General features: G+C 46.2%; 1 protein-coding gene across 6 annotated transcripts in view; it reads left to right on the top strand.

The window, feature by feature from the left end:
- The window catches only part of FGF13 (fibroblast growth factor 13), a 177,653-nt gene that overhangs the window by 125,017 nt on the left and 38,345 nt on the right, over nucleotides 1-14,291 (top strand). Inside the window, exon 1 of one of the 6 annotated variants that reach the window (XM_077307981.1) lies at nucleotides 9,441-10,205. The exons of the other annotated variants lie outside the window; for them this stretch is intronic. Coding sequence (XP_077164096.1) covers nucleotides 10,016-10,205 — 190 coding nt within the window. The 5' untranslated portion in view covers nucleotides 9,441-10,015. Of the gene's footprint in view, nucleotides 1-9,440; nucleotides 10,206-14,291 lie in introns of those variants that run through there. 6 annotated transcript variants of the gene reach the window in all.

Genomic DNA, 14,291 nt, shown 5'->3' with positions numbered 1-14,291 from the left:
AAGCTGAAGGGCAGAGAGGTGGTGGAGCCCTTTGTGTATCTTTATCTCTGTGTGTATGTCACTACCATCTGTTTGATCAAGGAACTCCAGAAATAAAATGTATTTCTTCAAATGAGAAAACAGGAACCAAAATTATACTGTAGACGTTCACCTGTGTCTGCTGATAAGATGGGAAATTCTGTTTGCCCTATATGTGCAAATGTGTCTTACGTGGGCTGTGTGGCATTACTTCACTGTTTTGCTGAAATACATAGGTTTATACCCATAGATAATACACATGGCATTTGCGTGCTGGAAATTGTTTTTCAAAATAATTGAAGGGGAAAACCAACCCCCAGATTGTTTCTTGTTGCTTCTGGACATCGCAGATTTGATTAGTAACCTTCTTATCTAGGAAGGAAGCCTACAAGGTTGACCGCGCCTATTTCGAAATAAGATGGCGTAAAACGAGATTGCCGAGTGTTAATTGCCAATTTTGTTAACCCTCTTTAAATAAAATTGTATCTAGAAAAGAGATTATGTTCTGCAGATTGAGGTTCCTTTGCATACCAATGTAGCTGAAGCTGCATCATGGTAATGCATATTTCGTTAATGCAAAAGGTACCATTTGGCTAGGAGAAGTGATCAAATTACTGACTGAACCAACGCCCTACAACAGAAAGAGCGAAGCCATCCCAAGAATGTGTATGACAAGACTCTATCTCTATGGTCTTTGACTAACATTCCCCGGTATCCTTGAGCCAATGTCCTACTGATATTAAAACAATAATATAAGGAAATGCTGTAGGATTTTTCCACTATTGTTACAACAATCTTATATTGGAGGATACAACGACTGAAGAAGATATTGAAAACGGAAATTATCTAGAAACCCTTATGGTTGATTCTTCATGTATATAAAAATTGTATTGGAATTGAATATATATAAGTATAAGTATAAGTATAAGTATAAGTATAAGTATAAGTATAAGTATAAGTATAAGTATAAGTATATACACACACAAACACACACACACATACATACATATGTACACATACACGTATATTATTATTATTATTATTACTACTACTACTACTATTACTACTACTACTACTACTACTACTACTAAAAGAATATTGCCTTGGAAAGGTTCCTTTTTTCCTGTTAAGACTCTATCTCTGGTCAATCAGTAGAATATCCCTTCCTAAAAAGATTGTTTTCAAATGTGTTTTCTAAAATTGGACACCCAGATTAAACTTTGTTGGTCTGTTAAAGCAAAAAAAAAAAAAAATCCCCAAAACAAGTTGATTGTGCTGTCTTTACTTTAAAAAAACATTAAAGAAAATGAGGAATGTAGCTAGAGAACAAATGGGATTAAAAGAACCAGAGTGATTCTTTCAACATGTTTTGCATATCCCTTAGCTAAGAAGATTCCAAACTAAATAAAACCTCAGCCACAATGTCATGCTCACTTATCTGAGAGCAAGCCCCAATTAAATTCAGGGCAACTTTTATCCAAGTGAGTGGTGCATAGGCTTGAGCTGAACACTACTCTAGTTTAAATTAACACTGCTTCAAAACTACCAAAGAGCTTTTATTTTTTTCATAGGTTTCCCTGTTAAGGCCAGTGAATTTATGCAAGTAGATGTAAGTAGAATTCCAGTGGTAAAGCTGTTTGTGCCACTTTAGGCAACTGGTAGAAGAAACACATATGACTCTCTTAGAAAGTTTCTTGCACATAAAAAGTTAGCTTGTCAGGGAAAACAATCTAGTTTCTTACCGATCTGCTAGATTTCTGTGTCCAATGAATATTTAGATAAGGAAACATTCAGCCATATAGTCCCTCTGTTCAGTTGTGAACTGATACAGTCTCAAAATGGGTGCACCAAGTGTTCCTTTTGAATATATAGATTGGCTTCTAAACAAAACTTGCTTTCCACTTTCAAAGACTTTCAGGTAATGTGACACTCCAGAGATGTAAAAATTGCAAAGAATTCTATTGACACTTCTGCCTGTTTATTTATTATTACATTTATATATCGCCCTCCCCTGAGACTTCTATACCTGCTCGGTCAGAACAGTTTTAGTAGTGCCGTAGCGAACCCAAGGTCACCCAGCTCGCTGCATGTGGGGGAGCGCAGAATCGAACCCGGCATGCCAGATTAGAAGTCCGCACTCCTTACCACTACACCAAACTGTCTAAATCGGGGGTAGTCAACCCCCGGTCTGCAGCCTGCTACCGGGCCGCGAAGGCTAGCTTTTTGCTGCGAGGCCCGACTAGCTTTTTGCTGCGAGGAGGGGGAAGAGGCAGGCGCGGCTGCCAGCACACCGGTGGACACAAACGCGCATGCGTGGAGCTGCCGCGCATGCGCGTTAGCACCCTCTGGTGGTGAAAACACGTATGTGTGGCAGCTCCGCGCATGTGCGTTTTCACCAACAGGAGGTGCTAACGTGCATGCGCAGCACTTGAACCACTGGCTCTTCCCCACCCCCGGAGGCGGTCCTCAACCCTAAAAAGGTTGGGGACCGCTAGTCTAAATGACAGGAAGAAGTTCCTGACAGTTAGAGCAGTTTCTCAGCGGAACACCTTGGGAGGTGGTGGGTTCTCCATCTTGGGAAATTTTTAAACAGAGGCTAGATAGCCATCTGACAGAGAGGCAAAGAGGTGGCAGGTTACAATGAATGAGTGATAGGGTTGTGAGTGTCCTTCCTAGTGTAGGGGTTGGACTAGATGACCCATGAGTTCCCTTCCAACTCTGAAATGGTCCTATTTGCAAGCCATCAATGAGACCAACCAATTTTCTTCCTGCAAAGGAACAAAAAGCCTGAAAACCATTTCCCACATTCTTTGGGTTATCTCATTTCAATTGCTTTCTCAAGTTTAAACTGCTTCTTGCTGCTCTGTGGCCCCTATTTGCATTAGCTGCTCTGTGTTTATGGGCTTTTTTAAAATAGTCATTCTTGTGGTCCCTTGTTTTTAAAACTGCCTTTTATGCATACATTGGCTTTTTAATATTGCAGGCTGCCTTGCAGAGTGTGGTGAGAAAAGGCCATGGGCAATTGAAGAGGGGTGTTGCTTAGGACAGCCCTTGGTACAAAGATACGTAGAGTGAATTAAATGCTCGCGAATCCAGTGAGCTTGGTATTCTTCTCCTTGGCTCTCGTGCAGATGTAACACTGATGATACTGGGGTGTTGCCAGCAGGAACAGAACCAGGCATGCATGCATTGTGAAATATCACTGCTGCCTCTTTAGGCTTGGAGAGCATGCCTTTCCTTGCACAAACTCACAGGTCCTAATCATAACTATTTTCTAGGTAACTTTATAACTGTCCTGTGTGGGCCAAGGCAAACCTCTTTGGTCATGCAGGAGTCCCTGGACGGATTGGGTTTTGCCTGCTTTTTCTGCAAGAGGCTTGGGAAAGTATATATGGATTGACTCCTTTTTAACCATACATTCACTTTGTGAATGAAGAGCCACCATAGTATAGTGGCTTATGGAGCCTATGCAGGGATCTGAGCTGAGCTATGCATATCCCCAATCAAAGGGTCCCTCTATTAAACTATACTGGTGCTTACTGCGTGTACCCTACCTGTCCTCTGAACAACTGGCCACGGTGGTCCAGAATTCATTTCTATAACTTGCTCTATGCACCCTTGTCCCTGACCTGGAAATTGCAACTGGTACAAAATGCAGCTGCTAGGGTCCTCATAGGAACATCTTAGAGGGCCCACATCCAGCCTGTGCTGAGGCAGCTACAATGGTTACTAGTTGTGGCCAGGATCCGGTTCAAGGTTTCGGTTCTGACCTTTAAGGCCCTTCGTGGTCTGGGGCCCACATATTTGATGGACTGCCTGTTGCCCTACGCCCCCCCCCACCCCACCCTCAGGGCTTTGCGCTCTGAAGGTTCCAACTTGCTGGTCATTCTCAGGCCCACAGAAGCTCCTCTGGCCTTGGCCAGGGCCTTTTTGGTCCTGACCCCCTACCTGGTGGAATGAACTCCCAGAAGAGCTGCGGCCCCTGCAGGTGCATTCAGCATGCCACAGGGCCTGCAAGATGGAACTCTTCTGCCAGGTCTATGGATGAAGCCAGTGCAGAGAGATCAGTTGAAGCCCCCCCCCCCCCCCATACACACACCTTAAGAAGTAAATATGACCACCTTTGAACATTGTAGTGGTGATCAGTTATGGTACCCTCCCACCACATCTGCTGGTAGTTGTTTCATGGGGAGGGTAGATGTTGTAATTTTGTACTTTTTTATGAATGTTATTTTAATAGGATTTTATTGGGACATTTATTGCGTACGGGATTGACATTGTTTCCCTCCACGAGCTGGCTTGCTGGGAGTAGCGGGAAATAAATTATTATTATTATTATTATTATTATTATTATTATTATTATTATTATTATTATTATTATTATTATTATTTCAAATAGAGATGTCAGAGATTGATCCTGGGATCTTCTGCGTCCAAAGCAGATGTCCTGCCATTGGGCCACAGCTCCTCCTTTGTTATTCTAAAACATTTAGCCCATATTTTGGAACAACAGGGCAGGGGCTCTGGCTCAGTGTCAGGGCAACATAAGACGTAAAGTTAAAGGAACTGGGAGCGCAGGTTCCATCCGTCCTTCCTGTAAGTGGCCATGGCTTAGGAAGAGAGAGAAAAATCATGCAACTAAATGACTGGCTATGTCACTGGTGTCATCGGGAAAGGTTTGGATTTCTAGATCATGGTCTACAATGTCAGTAAGAGGGGCTACTATCAGGAGACGGTGTGCACCTCACAAGGAATGGAAAAAGTATTTTTGGAAGAACCCTTGCACACTTAGTGAAGAGGGCTTCAAACTAAATCCAAAAGGGGAGCGATATGTAAATTCAGAACCTGGTATGATGGCAAGAACAGAAAATGGGAAGATAGCACTCTACACTAATGCACAGAGTATGGGAAACAAGCAGGAGGAACTAGTAGTCCTAATAGAGGAAGGGGGCTATGACCTAATAGGAATCACAGAAACTTGGTGGGATAATACAATTGGAATACTAGAATTGAGGGGTACAATCTATTCAAAAGGGACAGATAAGTAAAGCAGGGGGGGTGTAGCAATATATGTTAAGAATATTTATACTTGTGAAAAAATACAGGTACCTGAGCATGAAAGTCCAGTTGAGTATATTTGGGTAAATGTAAAATGAGTCATAGAATTATAGAATAATAGAATTGGAAGGAACCTCCTAGGTCATCTAGTCCAACCCCCTGCACTATGCAAGACACTCACAACCCTATCGCTCATCCATTGTAACCGGACACCCCCTTGAGTCTTCACAGAATCAGCCTCTCTGTCAGATGGCTATCCAGGCTCTGCTTAAAAATTTCCAAAGATGGAGAACCCACAATCTCCCGAGGAAATAGTAGGAAATGGGACTGGTATTATTATTGCAGTCTGCTATAAACCACCAAGCCAGTCAGAGGACTTGAATGAGATACTTCTATACAAAACTACACAATTTTCAAAAAAAAGGGGGAAACAGTGGTTATCGGTGACTTCAATTACCCAGATATCTGTTGGAGGACCAACTTTGCTAAAAATGCAAGCTCTGTTAAATTCTTAACTTGTCTTGCCGACAGCTTCATTTCCCAGAAAGTAGAGAGGGGAACCAGGGGGTCTGCTGTTTTAGACTTGATTCTCATCAATAGGGAAGAACTGGTAGATGAGGTGGAAGTAGTGGGCACACTTGGTAGCAGTGACCATGTGCTTTTGGAAGTTTCAATTGTGGGAAAGAGAAAACCTTTACGTAGTGGTACGTATAGACTGGACTTCAGTCTGATTTTAACAGACTTAAAGGTATGTTGCATAGAGTCCCATGGTCAGAAAGACTTAAAGAGATGGGAGTCCAAGAGGGCTGGGAGTTTCTTAAAAGTGAAATATTGAAGGCTCAATCACAAAAAAATCCCTTGAGAAGAAAAGATGAAAGGAGCCTAAGGAAGCCAAGTTGGCTCCATAAGCACTTGTCAAATGATTTGAGGAATAAAAAAGAGTCATTTAGGAAATGGAAGGAAGGCCTTATTACCAAAGATGAGTATAAACAAATAACCAATAATTGTAGGGGGAGTGTTAGAAAAGCCAAAGCTCAATATGAGCTTAAGCTAGCAAAAAATGCTAAACATAACAAAATAGGCTTCTTTAGTTACATTTCAAGCAAGAAAAAGAGTATCATAGAATCATAGAATAATAGAGTTGGAATCTCTTTTTTCGAGAAAGTAACTACCTTGCTGGATCAGGGGAATTCTGGGGACATAGTTTATCTGGATTTCAGTAATGCTTTTGATAAGGTTCTACATTATATCCTTGTTTACAAGCTGGTAAAATGATGTATGGTTCCTAATTCTGTCAGGTGGATCGATAACTGGTTGACAGATCGTAGTGCCCAGAGGGTACTTGTTAATGGTTCAGCATCCTCTTGGAGAAGAGTGACAAGTGGAGTACCCCAAGGATCTGTCTTGGGGCCTGTGTTGTTCAACATATATTTATAAATGATTTGGATGAGGGATTAGAGGGGGTACTTATTAAATTTGCAGACGATACTGAACTGGGAGGGGTAGCAAACACAACGGAAGACAGAATCAGAATACAGGATGATCTTGATAGGCTTGAGAAGTCAGCTAACCTAAATAAAATGAAATTCAATAGGGACAAATGTAAGGTTCTGCATTTAGGTTGGAAAAATCATACACACCAATATGGAATGGGGGAGACTTGTCTTAGAAGTAGCATGTGCGAAAAGGATATAGGAATCTTAGTAGACCATACACTGAAAATGAGTCAGCAGTGTGACTCGATGGCTAAAAAGGACAATGGGATTCTGGGCTGTATCAAACGGAGTATCAAGTCCAGATCACGGCAGGTGATGGTACCACTTTGCTCTGGTTCGACCTCACTTGGAGTACTATGTTCAGTTTTGGGCACCTCAGTTGAATAGGGTTGTAGACAAACTGGAGCATGTCCATGTCAGAATTTCATGATTACTGCCATGCTTTCATCTGTTTTTAGCCTTTGTGTAGCCATTTTGGAATTCGTCTGTTCTCTAACCCTGAACTGTCTGCTTATCTATTCATTTAAGTAACAAGTTATAGAATCATAGAATAATAGAGTTGGAAGGGACTTTATGGGTCTTCTAGTCCAACCCCCTGCACTATGCAGGACACTCACATCCCAATCACTCATCTACTGTAACCTTCCACCCCTTTGCCTTAACAGAATCAGCCTCTCCGTCAGGTGGCTATCTAGCCTCTGTTTAAAAAGGCTCTTTAGTTCCTTTTCGCTTTCTGCCATTAGAGTGGTATCATCTGCATATCTGAGGTTGTTGATATTTCTCCCTGCAAAATTGATCCCAATTTGTGACTCATCTAACCCGTTTTTCTCATGATGTGCTCCGCATACAAGTTAAATAGGAAAGGTGACAGTATACAGCCTTGCCGAACTCCTTTCTCAATTTTGAACCAATCAGTGATTCCATACCCGGTTCTCACTGTTGCTTCTTGACCTGTATATAGGTTTCTCAAGAGACAGATGAGATGCTCTGGTATTCCCATCTCTTTAAGAACTTGCCACAATTTGTTGTGCTCCACACAATCAAAGGCTTTAGCATAGTCAGTGAAGCAGAAGTAAATATTTTTATGGAACTCCCTAGCTTTCGCCATGATCCAGCGTATTTTGGCAATTTGATCTCTAGTTCCTCTGCCTCTTCAAAATCCTGCCTGTACTTCTGGAAGTTCTCGGTCCACATATTGCTGCAGCCTAGCTTGTAGGATTTTGAGCATAACTTTGCTAGCATGAGAAATGAGTGCAATAGTGCGGTAGTTTGAAAATTCTTTGGCGTTACCCTTCTTTGAGATTGGAATGTAAACTGACCTTTTCCAATCCTGTGGCCACTGTTGAGTTTTCCAAACTTGCTGGCATATTTAGTGTAGCACTTTTACTGTATCATCTTTTAAAATTTTGAATAGTTCAACTGGAATGTTGTCACCTCCACTAGCTTTATTGTTGCTCAGTCTTCCTAAGGCCCATTTGACTTCACATTCCAGGATGTCTTGCTCCAGGTCAGTGGCTACCCCCTCGTGGTTATCAGGGATATTAAGCTTGTATAGTTCTTCTGTATAATTTTGCCATCTTTTTAAATCTCTTCTGCTTCTGTTAGGTCCATACCCTGCTTTTCTTCTCAGTGGGTACCCAAAACTGTTCTCTTCTCCTCTGTATCCTCACAACAACAACCTTGTAAGGTAGGTTAGGCTGATTGTGTGTGCTGTGCCTAACATCACCTAGCAAGCTTCCAGGCCAAAGTGGAGATTTGAACCCTTGTTTCCCAGATCCTAACCTGACTCTCAAAACTGAATCTGTTCTGAATCTTGATTATGATACCAGAGATGGAGAAAATGGACAGTTCCCAAAATCAAAGAAATCCAGTTTACCCAATGAAGTTGATGGCAAATGGATTTAGGACCAGTGGAATAAAATACTTGAAAGCCAGCATGGTCTAGTGGTTAAAGAGCTGTGAAATCTCATCTGGAGAACCAGGCTTGATTCCCTACTTGGGGCCATCTTGGGCTTGTCACAGATTTCTTAGAGCTGTTCTCACAGAGTTTACAATCCTTTCCCCTTGTCTCCTCACAACAGACACCCTGTGAGTTAGATGGGGCTGAGAGAGCTCTAAGAAAACTGTTCCCACAGAACCCCATCTACCTCACAGGGTTGTGAGGAGACAAAAGGAAAGATGTTTGTAAGCCACTTTGAGACTCTTTCAGTTAATGAAAAGTGGAGTACATTTTCTTCCGCACAATTATCTTGTGGAACTCACTGCCCCAGGAGATAGCAAAGGGGTTTCAGTTCATGAAAGACAGATCTGAGATGGCCCTGATGGCTGAATGGACCTTCCACATTCAGAAGCACTGCTTAGCAGTGGCTGGAGAGAGAGAGGCTTTGATTGTGGGGTCCCTTGTTTGGATTGTTGGTGAGACTTCCCAAACGGCTGCTTGGCCACCGGGAGAGACAGGATGCTGAACTAATCAGACTGGTCCTGCAAGGTGCTCCTTAAGGGGCGAGGGGAGCTGCTTTGGACGGCTGGAATGCTTCATTGCCTCTGCAGCATTCCTTCTGCCCCTTGCCTTGGCCTCCCGCCTGGCCTCACCCGGGTCTCGGGGCCGGTTCCCCACGACAGGTGTTTCCCTCCTCCCTCCGCCGCTCTTCAAAGGCCAGGCACGTTTGTTTGGGTGTCTGCTTGCTTGCTTGCCTGCCTCCTTCCTTCCCTCCCTCCCTCCCTCCCTCCCGGGAGGCGACTGTGGCTCGCAGATTCCTCCTCCTCCTCCTCTACCTAGCGGGGGGGGGGGGGCGCCTCCCCTGGCCGCCGCTGCGCACGGAGCGCGCCTTCTGCATCGGGAGGGGAGGGCGCTGGGGCTCAGGGGCTTTGGCGCGTCGCCTCCCGTCGCCGGGAGCGCAGAGAGCGCAGGCTCCGTTGCGGGCGCCGCTGCCGACGGACTCGGGCGTCGGGCTGGCTCTTGGCAGAGCTGTCGGCGGCAGGCGGCTGACGCGGTCGGCACCAGGGCTTCGCTCCGGCAAGCTGCTGCTGCGGAGGACGCGCGCCGGCCGCTCAGCCTTCTCTCTCCCCCGGCGTCTAACAGGTTGCTCGCCTGCGAGGCGTCCGGGGCTGGCGAGGGAGCTCCGCTGAGCCAGGGGCGCGCCGATGCTGCGCCAAGAGGCGCGGGGAGAGCCTGCCGAGTGACCTGTTGCCTCTCCCCTTCGAGCGGGCCGTTCCAGGGCGCCGAGGCAGCCCGGGGGTGGGCGAGGGGGTGCCCGCGGGCAGCCCCCTTCCCTCCCTCCTTCCTTCCTCCCTTCCTCGGCGCAAGAGCTCCGCCTGGCTGCTCGGGCCGGCCTGCTGTCCGGCCTGCTCTTTTTCCGCGGGGAGGCGAGAGCAGCATGCTGGGGGCTCCCCCCGCAAGCAGCCCCCGCAGCCCCGCCGTGTGACCCTCCAGGGTGGCGGCCATGGCAGCAGCCATCGCCAGCTCCCTGATCCGCCAGAAGAGGCAAGCGCGGGAGAGGGAGAAATCCAACGCCTGCAAATGTGTGAGCAGCCCCAGCAAGTCCAAGACCAGCTGCGCCGACAAGAAGAAGCTCAGCGTCTTCTCGCGGGTCAAGCTCTTCGGCTCCAAGAAGCGGCGGCGGCGGAGACCAGGTGGGCTGCGGGCAGGCGGGAGGCCGGAGGACGACCCCCCCCTCCCTCCCTCGGGAGGAGCAGCTGCAGCTCCCCTCCCTTCCCTGAGCCCGGGACCTTCTGCATGCAAAGCATGTCCTCTGGCTCAAAGCGGGAGCCCCTCTGGCTGCTGGGCATGGTGCATGTGAAGCCTGCCCCTGGCCTGTGGCACAAGCTCCAGAGGGAAGGAGGGAGGCTTCGTTGCCAGGGCTGCCCAGTGGCTGCATCTTCTTGGGGTGGGCAGCTAATGGCATTTCTCAGGGGCCCCTGTCTGCCCAGGGTGGCCACGGCAAGAGACCAGAGTGGGTTCTAGTGGGGTATTAGGGAGCTCTCTCCCCTGGGGCTACTCATAATAACTAGAGGGAAAGTCCATGTTCGGGGAGTGGGGGGCAGGGGAGAGACCCTGCGGCCATCTCCTGTTGGTGAACTCCCAAGGGCTTTGGGAAACAAGGTGCTGGTCCTGATGGACCTTGGTGTGAGGATCAAATCCTCCGGTCCCCTTCATGGAAGTTGTTTCTGATTGCATGAGTGTTGCACCCACAGATCTTCACAGGTGACATACAGGCAGTTGGCATGCATGGCCATCACAACAGACAGCGTCAACACAGCTTTTCTGCTGTTTCCCACACAGCGTTTTCCACGCCAGACACCTGTGATGTGTGAAGGTGCGTGTTTCAGCATCCTATCGGATGTCCAAACAGGCAGATCTAGATTGCGACTGACCATTTTTTAATGTGTCTCTGTATCCCATATATGAGGGACGAGACTCCATGCTTTTCCATTTTCAAGAACATGTAATGTAGGGATTTACCATTAAGCTAATACGTGCACAGCACACTCCAGGATGCATCTAAATTCCCCTTTGTTATTTAAACTTTGCCCCTAACTGTCCTCGAGCAACACAGAGCAGCATACAACCTGCTCTCCCATTTTATTGCCACAACAACTTTGTGAGGTAGGCCACGTAGTGTGTGCGTGTGAGGGGGGCGAGCAGCGGAGAGAGAGACATATTGGCCCGGAGTCACCTAATGGGCTGCACATTATATCCATACTGGCAATTTAAACATTTCTTTTTCCTTAAACACCCAAATCCCATTTCTCTTTTACTGCCTTTTTATATATCTGCTGTTGAGCCTCAGTTTTCTTTCCCCTCCCTCCCGTTGTGCTCCCTAAACAAATTGTTTTTATGCCTTCCTTTTTTAAATCTCTGCTTCTTATACACTCGCCTAGGTAGACAGGATAGAAAGTAAATTAAGCTTTTTCACACATGCACATTTTTTTTCTTTGCAATTTGCCAGGTTTCCTCTGTTGCCCAGATTTCCTTTTCTTAATGCGGTGACATCTGTGTGTGCGGTGCTTACAGAGGGGAGGATGACAAGTCCTGCTTGTTGATGCCAATTCTCGATTTCTGCTTTCCTCTTACACATCCCCCAGCAATTGATTGGTTTCTCTCCCGGTCCACCCAACACCATCCATTTGATTTCTTTGCTGCACCCGTAACCAACAGTCATGAATCTATCTGACAGTTCCGTGTTCCGTTTGTTTTTGTCGTGCTTTCTGATTAATTTCTCTGGATTCCCACAAACATAATCTATTATCGTTTGAGCATTATTCTGCCCTTCATACATGGAGGTCAGTGTAGTGTACAGACGTCCCCCCTTCCCATACAAGCATTTTTATCCTCCCACCAAACCTGTGAAGTTGCCCAGAGAGATTCCTGGCAGAGGTGAGATTTGATTTTTTAATCCTAGTCCAGCATGCTGCCCACTGACACACACTGTCTTAAATTCTCAGTTTTTATTTCCATACATGTGCCTGTGATAATGGCACATGCATTATTTCTCCTCCCCGGCAGCACCCCTGCTCAGATTATGTGACGTGAAAATAAAACTTGCAGGGGGGGGGTGATTAGTTTTTCACCATATTGGTTGTTCCTAAGTATTTAGAAATCGTATTTTGTATATCCCTTGTTTTCCACATTACACGGCATGGTCCCACGTTATCCTCTCACCAACCTTGTGAGGTAGCCTAGGCGGAACATCTCCAACCCACTACGTTCCCACCCGTCTTCACACTCATTCTAGGTCTCCTCTCTCGTCAGTGTTTAGCTTTTTCAGGAATTATGCATGAAGCGTAGGATTCGAAGCAAGCCTAAGGGCGGAAGGAGAAGGACGAGGAGGAGGAAGCAGCAAAATTCTCTTGCGCATTTCAGAAAGGGCATAGTCCCTTTCTTGTTTGTAATTTGCTAAAAGAAAAAAAAATTCCCCCTTAGAATCTCATCATCTGTTTGCTGAAAGATTAGATCAGGGGTAGTCAAACTGCGGCCCTCCAGATGCCCATGGACTACAATTCCCAGGAGCCCTTGCCAGCATTCGCCAGCGAATGCTGGCAAGGGCTCCTGGGAATTGTAGTCCATGGACATCTGGAGGGCCGCAGTTTGACTACCCCTGGATTAGATGCTGTTTCATACGTTGTGTGGTGGAAACCCCATCTCCAGGCTTGCTTATCCTAGCTTAGGGAGCCCCAGCAGTCCCTGGCAGCCTCTTGCTTGGCTTCCCAATGGTATATGCCATGTTCGCTGCCTTCCCAGGGATGAATCTCAGTTTCTCCTTAAAATGTAATGTCTGCAAGCTCCTGAGGCAAAGGCGAAAGCATTGGAGCCGGCTGTTAGGAACTGGACTGTAGAGAAGTGGTGGGTTTGATGTGCATCTCGACAGGTTATCCTCTCCTTGCTTCACGGAGGTCAGGGCAGCACATGCATGATTCTCCCTTCCTCCTCTCGTTTCCCCCCACAAACCAACCTTGTGATGTAGACTAGGCTGTGAGAGAATGACTGGCCCAAGGTTCCCCACTGAACGTCATGGGTAAGCAGGAAAGATAAACATAGGTCTTCTCTGTCTTATTCTGACACTTGAACCATTGTACAAGCAACACAGCACCGCCAGTCACCAAGAATTGGCTCCAAGAAGAGATGCAGCAAGATGTATCAGACATGTCCCTGTCCCCCACAATACCTGCGATACATACCACTTATAGCTTAGGAGTCTGGGGTGGCCAAACTGTGGCTCTCTAGATGTCCATGGACTACAATTCCCATGAGCCCCTGCCAGCACTCGTTGGCAGGGGCTCATAGAATCATAGAGTTGGAAGGGACCTCATGGGTCATCTAGTCCAACTCCTGCACTATGCAGGACACTGGCATCCCAACTGCTCATCTACTGTAACCTGCCACCCCCTTGAGCCTTCACAGAATCAGCCTCTCCATCAGATGGCTATCTAGCCCGTTTAAAAATTTCCAAAGATGGAGAACCCACCACCTCCCGAGGAAGCCTGTTCTACTGAGAAACCGCTCGAACTGTCAGGAACTTCTTCTGGATGTTTAGATGGAATTTCTTTTGAATTAATTTCATCCTATTCATTCTGGTCTGTCCCTCTGGGGCAAGAGAACAATTCTGCTCCACCCTTCATATGGCACCCTTTTAAATACTTGAAGGTGGTTATCAGATCCCCTCTCAGTCATCTCCTCTCTAGGTTAAACAGACCAAGCTCCCTCAACCTTTCTTCATATGTCTTGGTCTCCAAACCCCTCACCATCTTTGTTGGCCTCCTCTGGACATGTTCCACTTTGTCAACATCCCTCTTCAACCGGGGTGCCCAAAACCGAACACAGTACTCCAAGTGAGGCCGAACCAGAGCAGAGTAAAGCGGTACCATCACCTCCCGTGATCTGGACAGGATACTCCATTTGATACAGCCCAAAATCCCACTTGCCTTTTTTGCCACTCTGCTGACTCATGTTCAACGTATGGTCTACTAAGACTCCTAGATCCTTTTCGCACATGCTACTGCCAAGACAAGTCTCCCCCATCTTATATTGGTGTATTTAGTTTTTCATACATAAATGCAGAACTTTACATTTGTCCCTATTGAACTTCATTTTATTCAGTTTAGCCCACTTCACAAGCCTATCAAGTTCATCCTGTATTCTGTTGTTATCTTCAGTTGTGTTTGCTGCCCCTCCCAGTTTCGTATTATCTGCAAATTTAATAAGTATCCCCTCTAATCCCT

This window comes from Paroedura picta, chromosome 13 (genome assembly GCF_049243985.1).
Source record: "Paroedura picta isolate Pp20150507F chromosome 13, Ppicta_v3.0, whole genome shotgun sequence".
In the NCBI taxonomy this organism is placed as follows: Eukaryota; Metazoa; Chordata; class Lepidosauria; order Squamata; family Gekkonidae; genus Paroedura; species Paroedura picta.
This window is presented reverse-complemented; position numbering and strand designations above follow the sequence as displayed.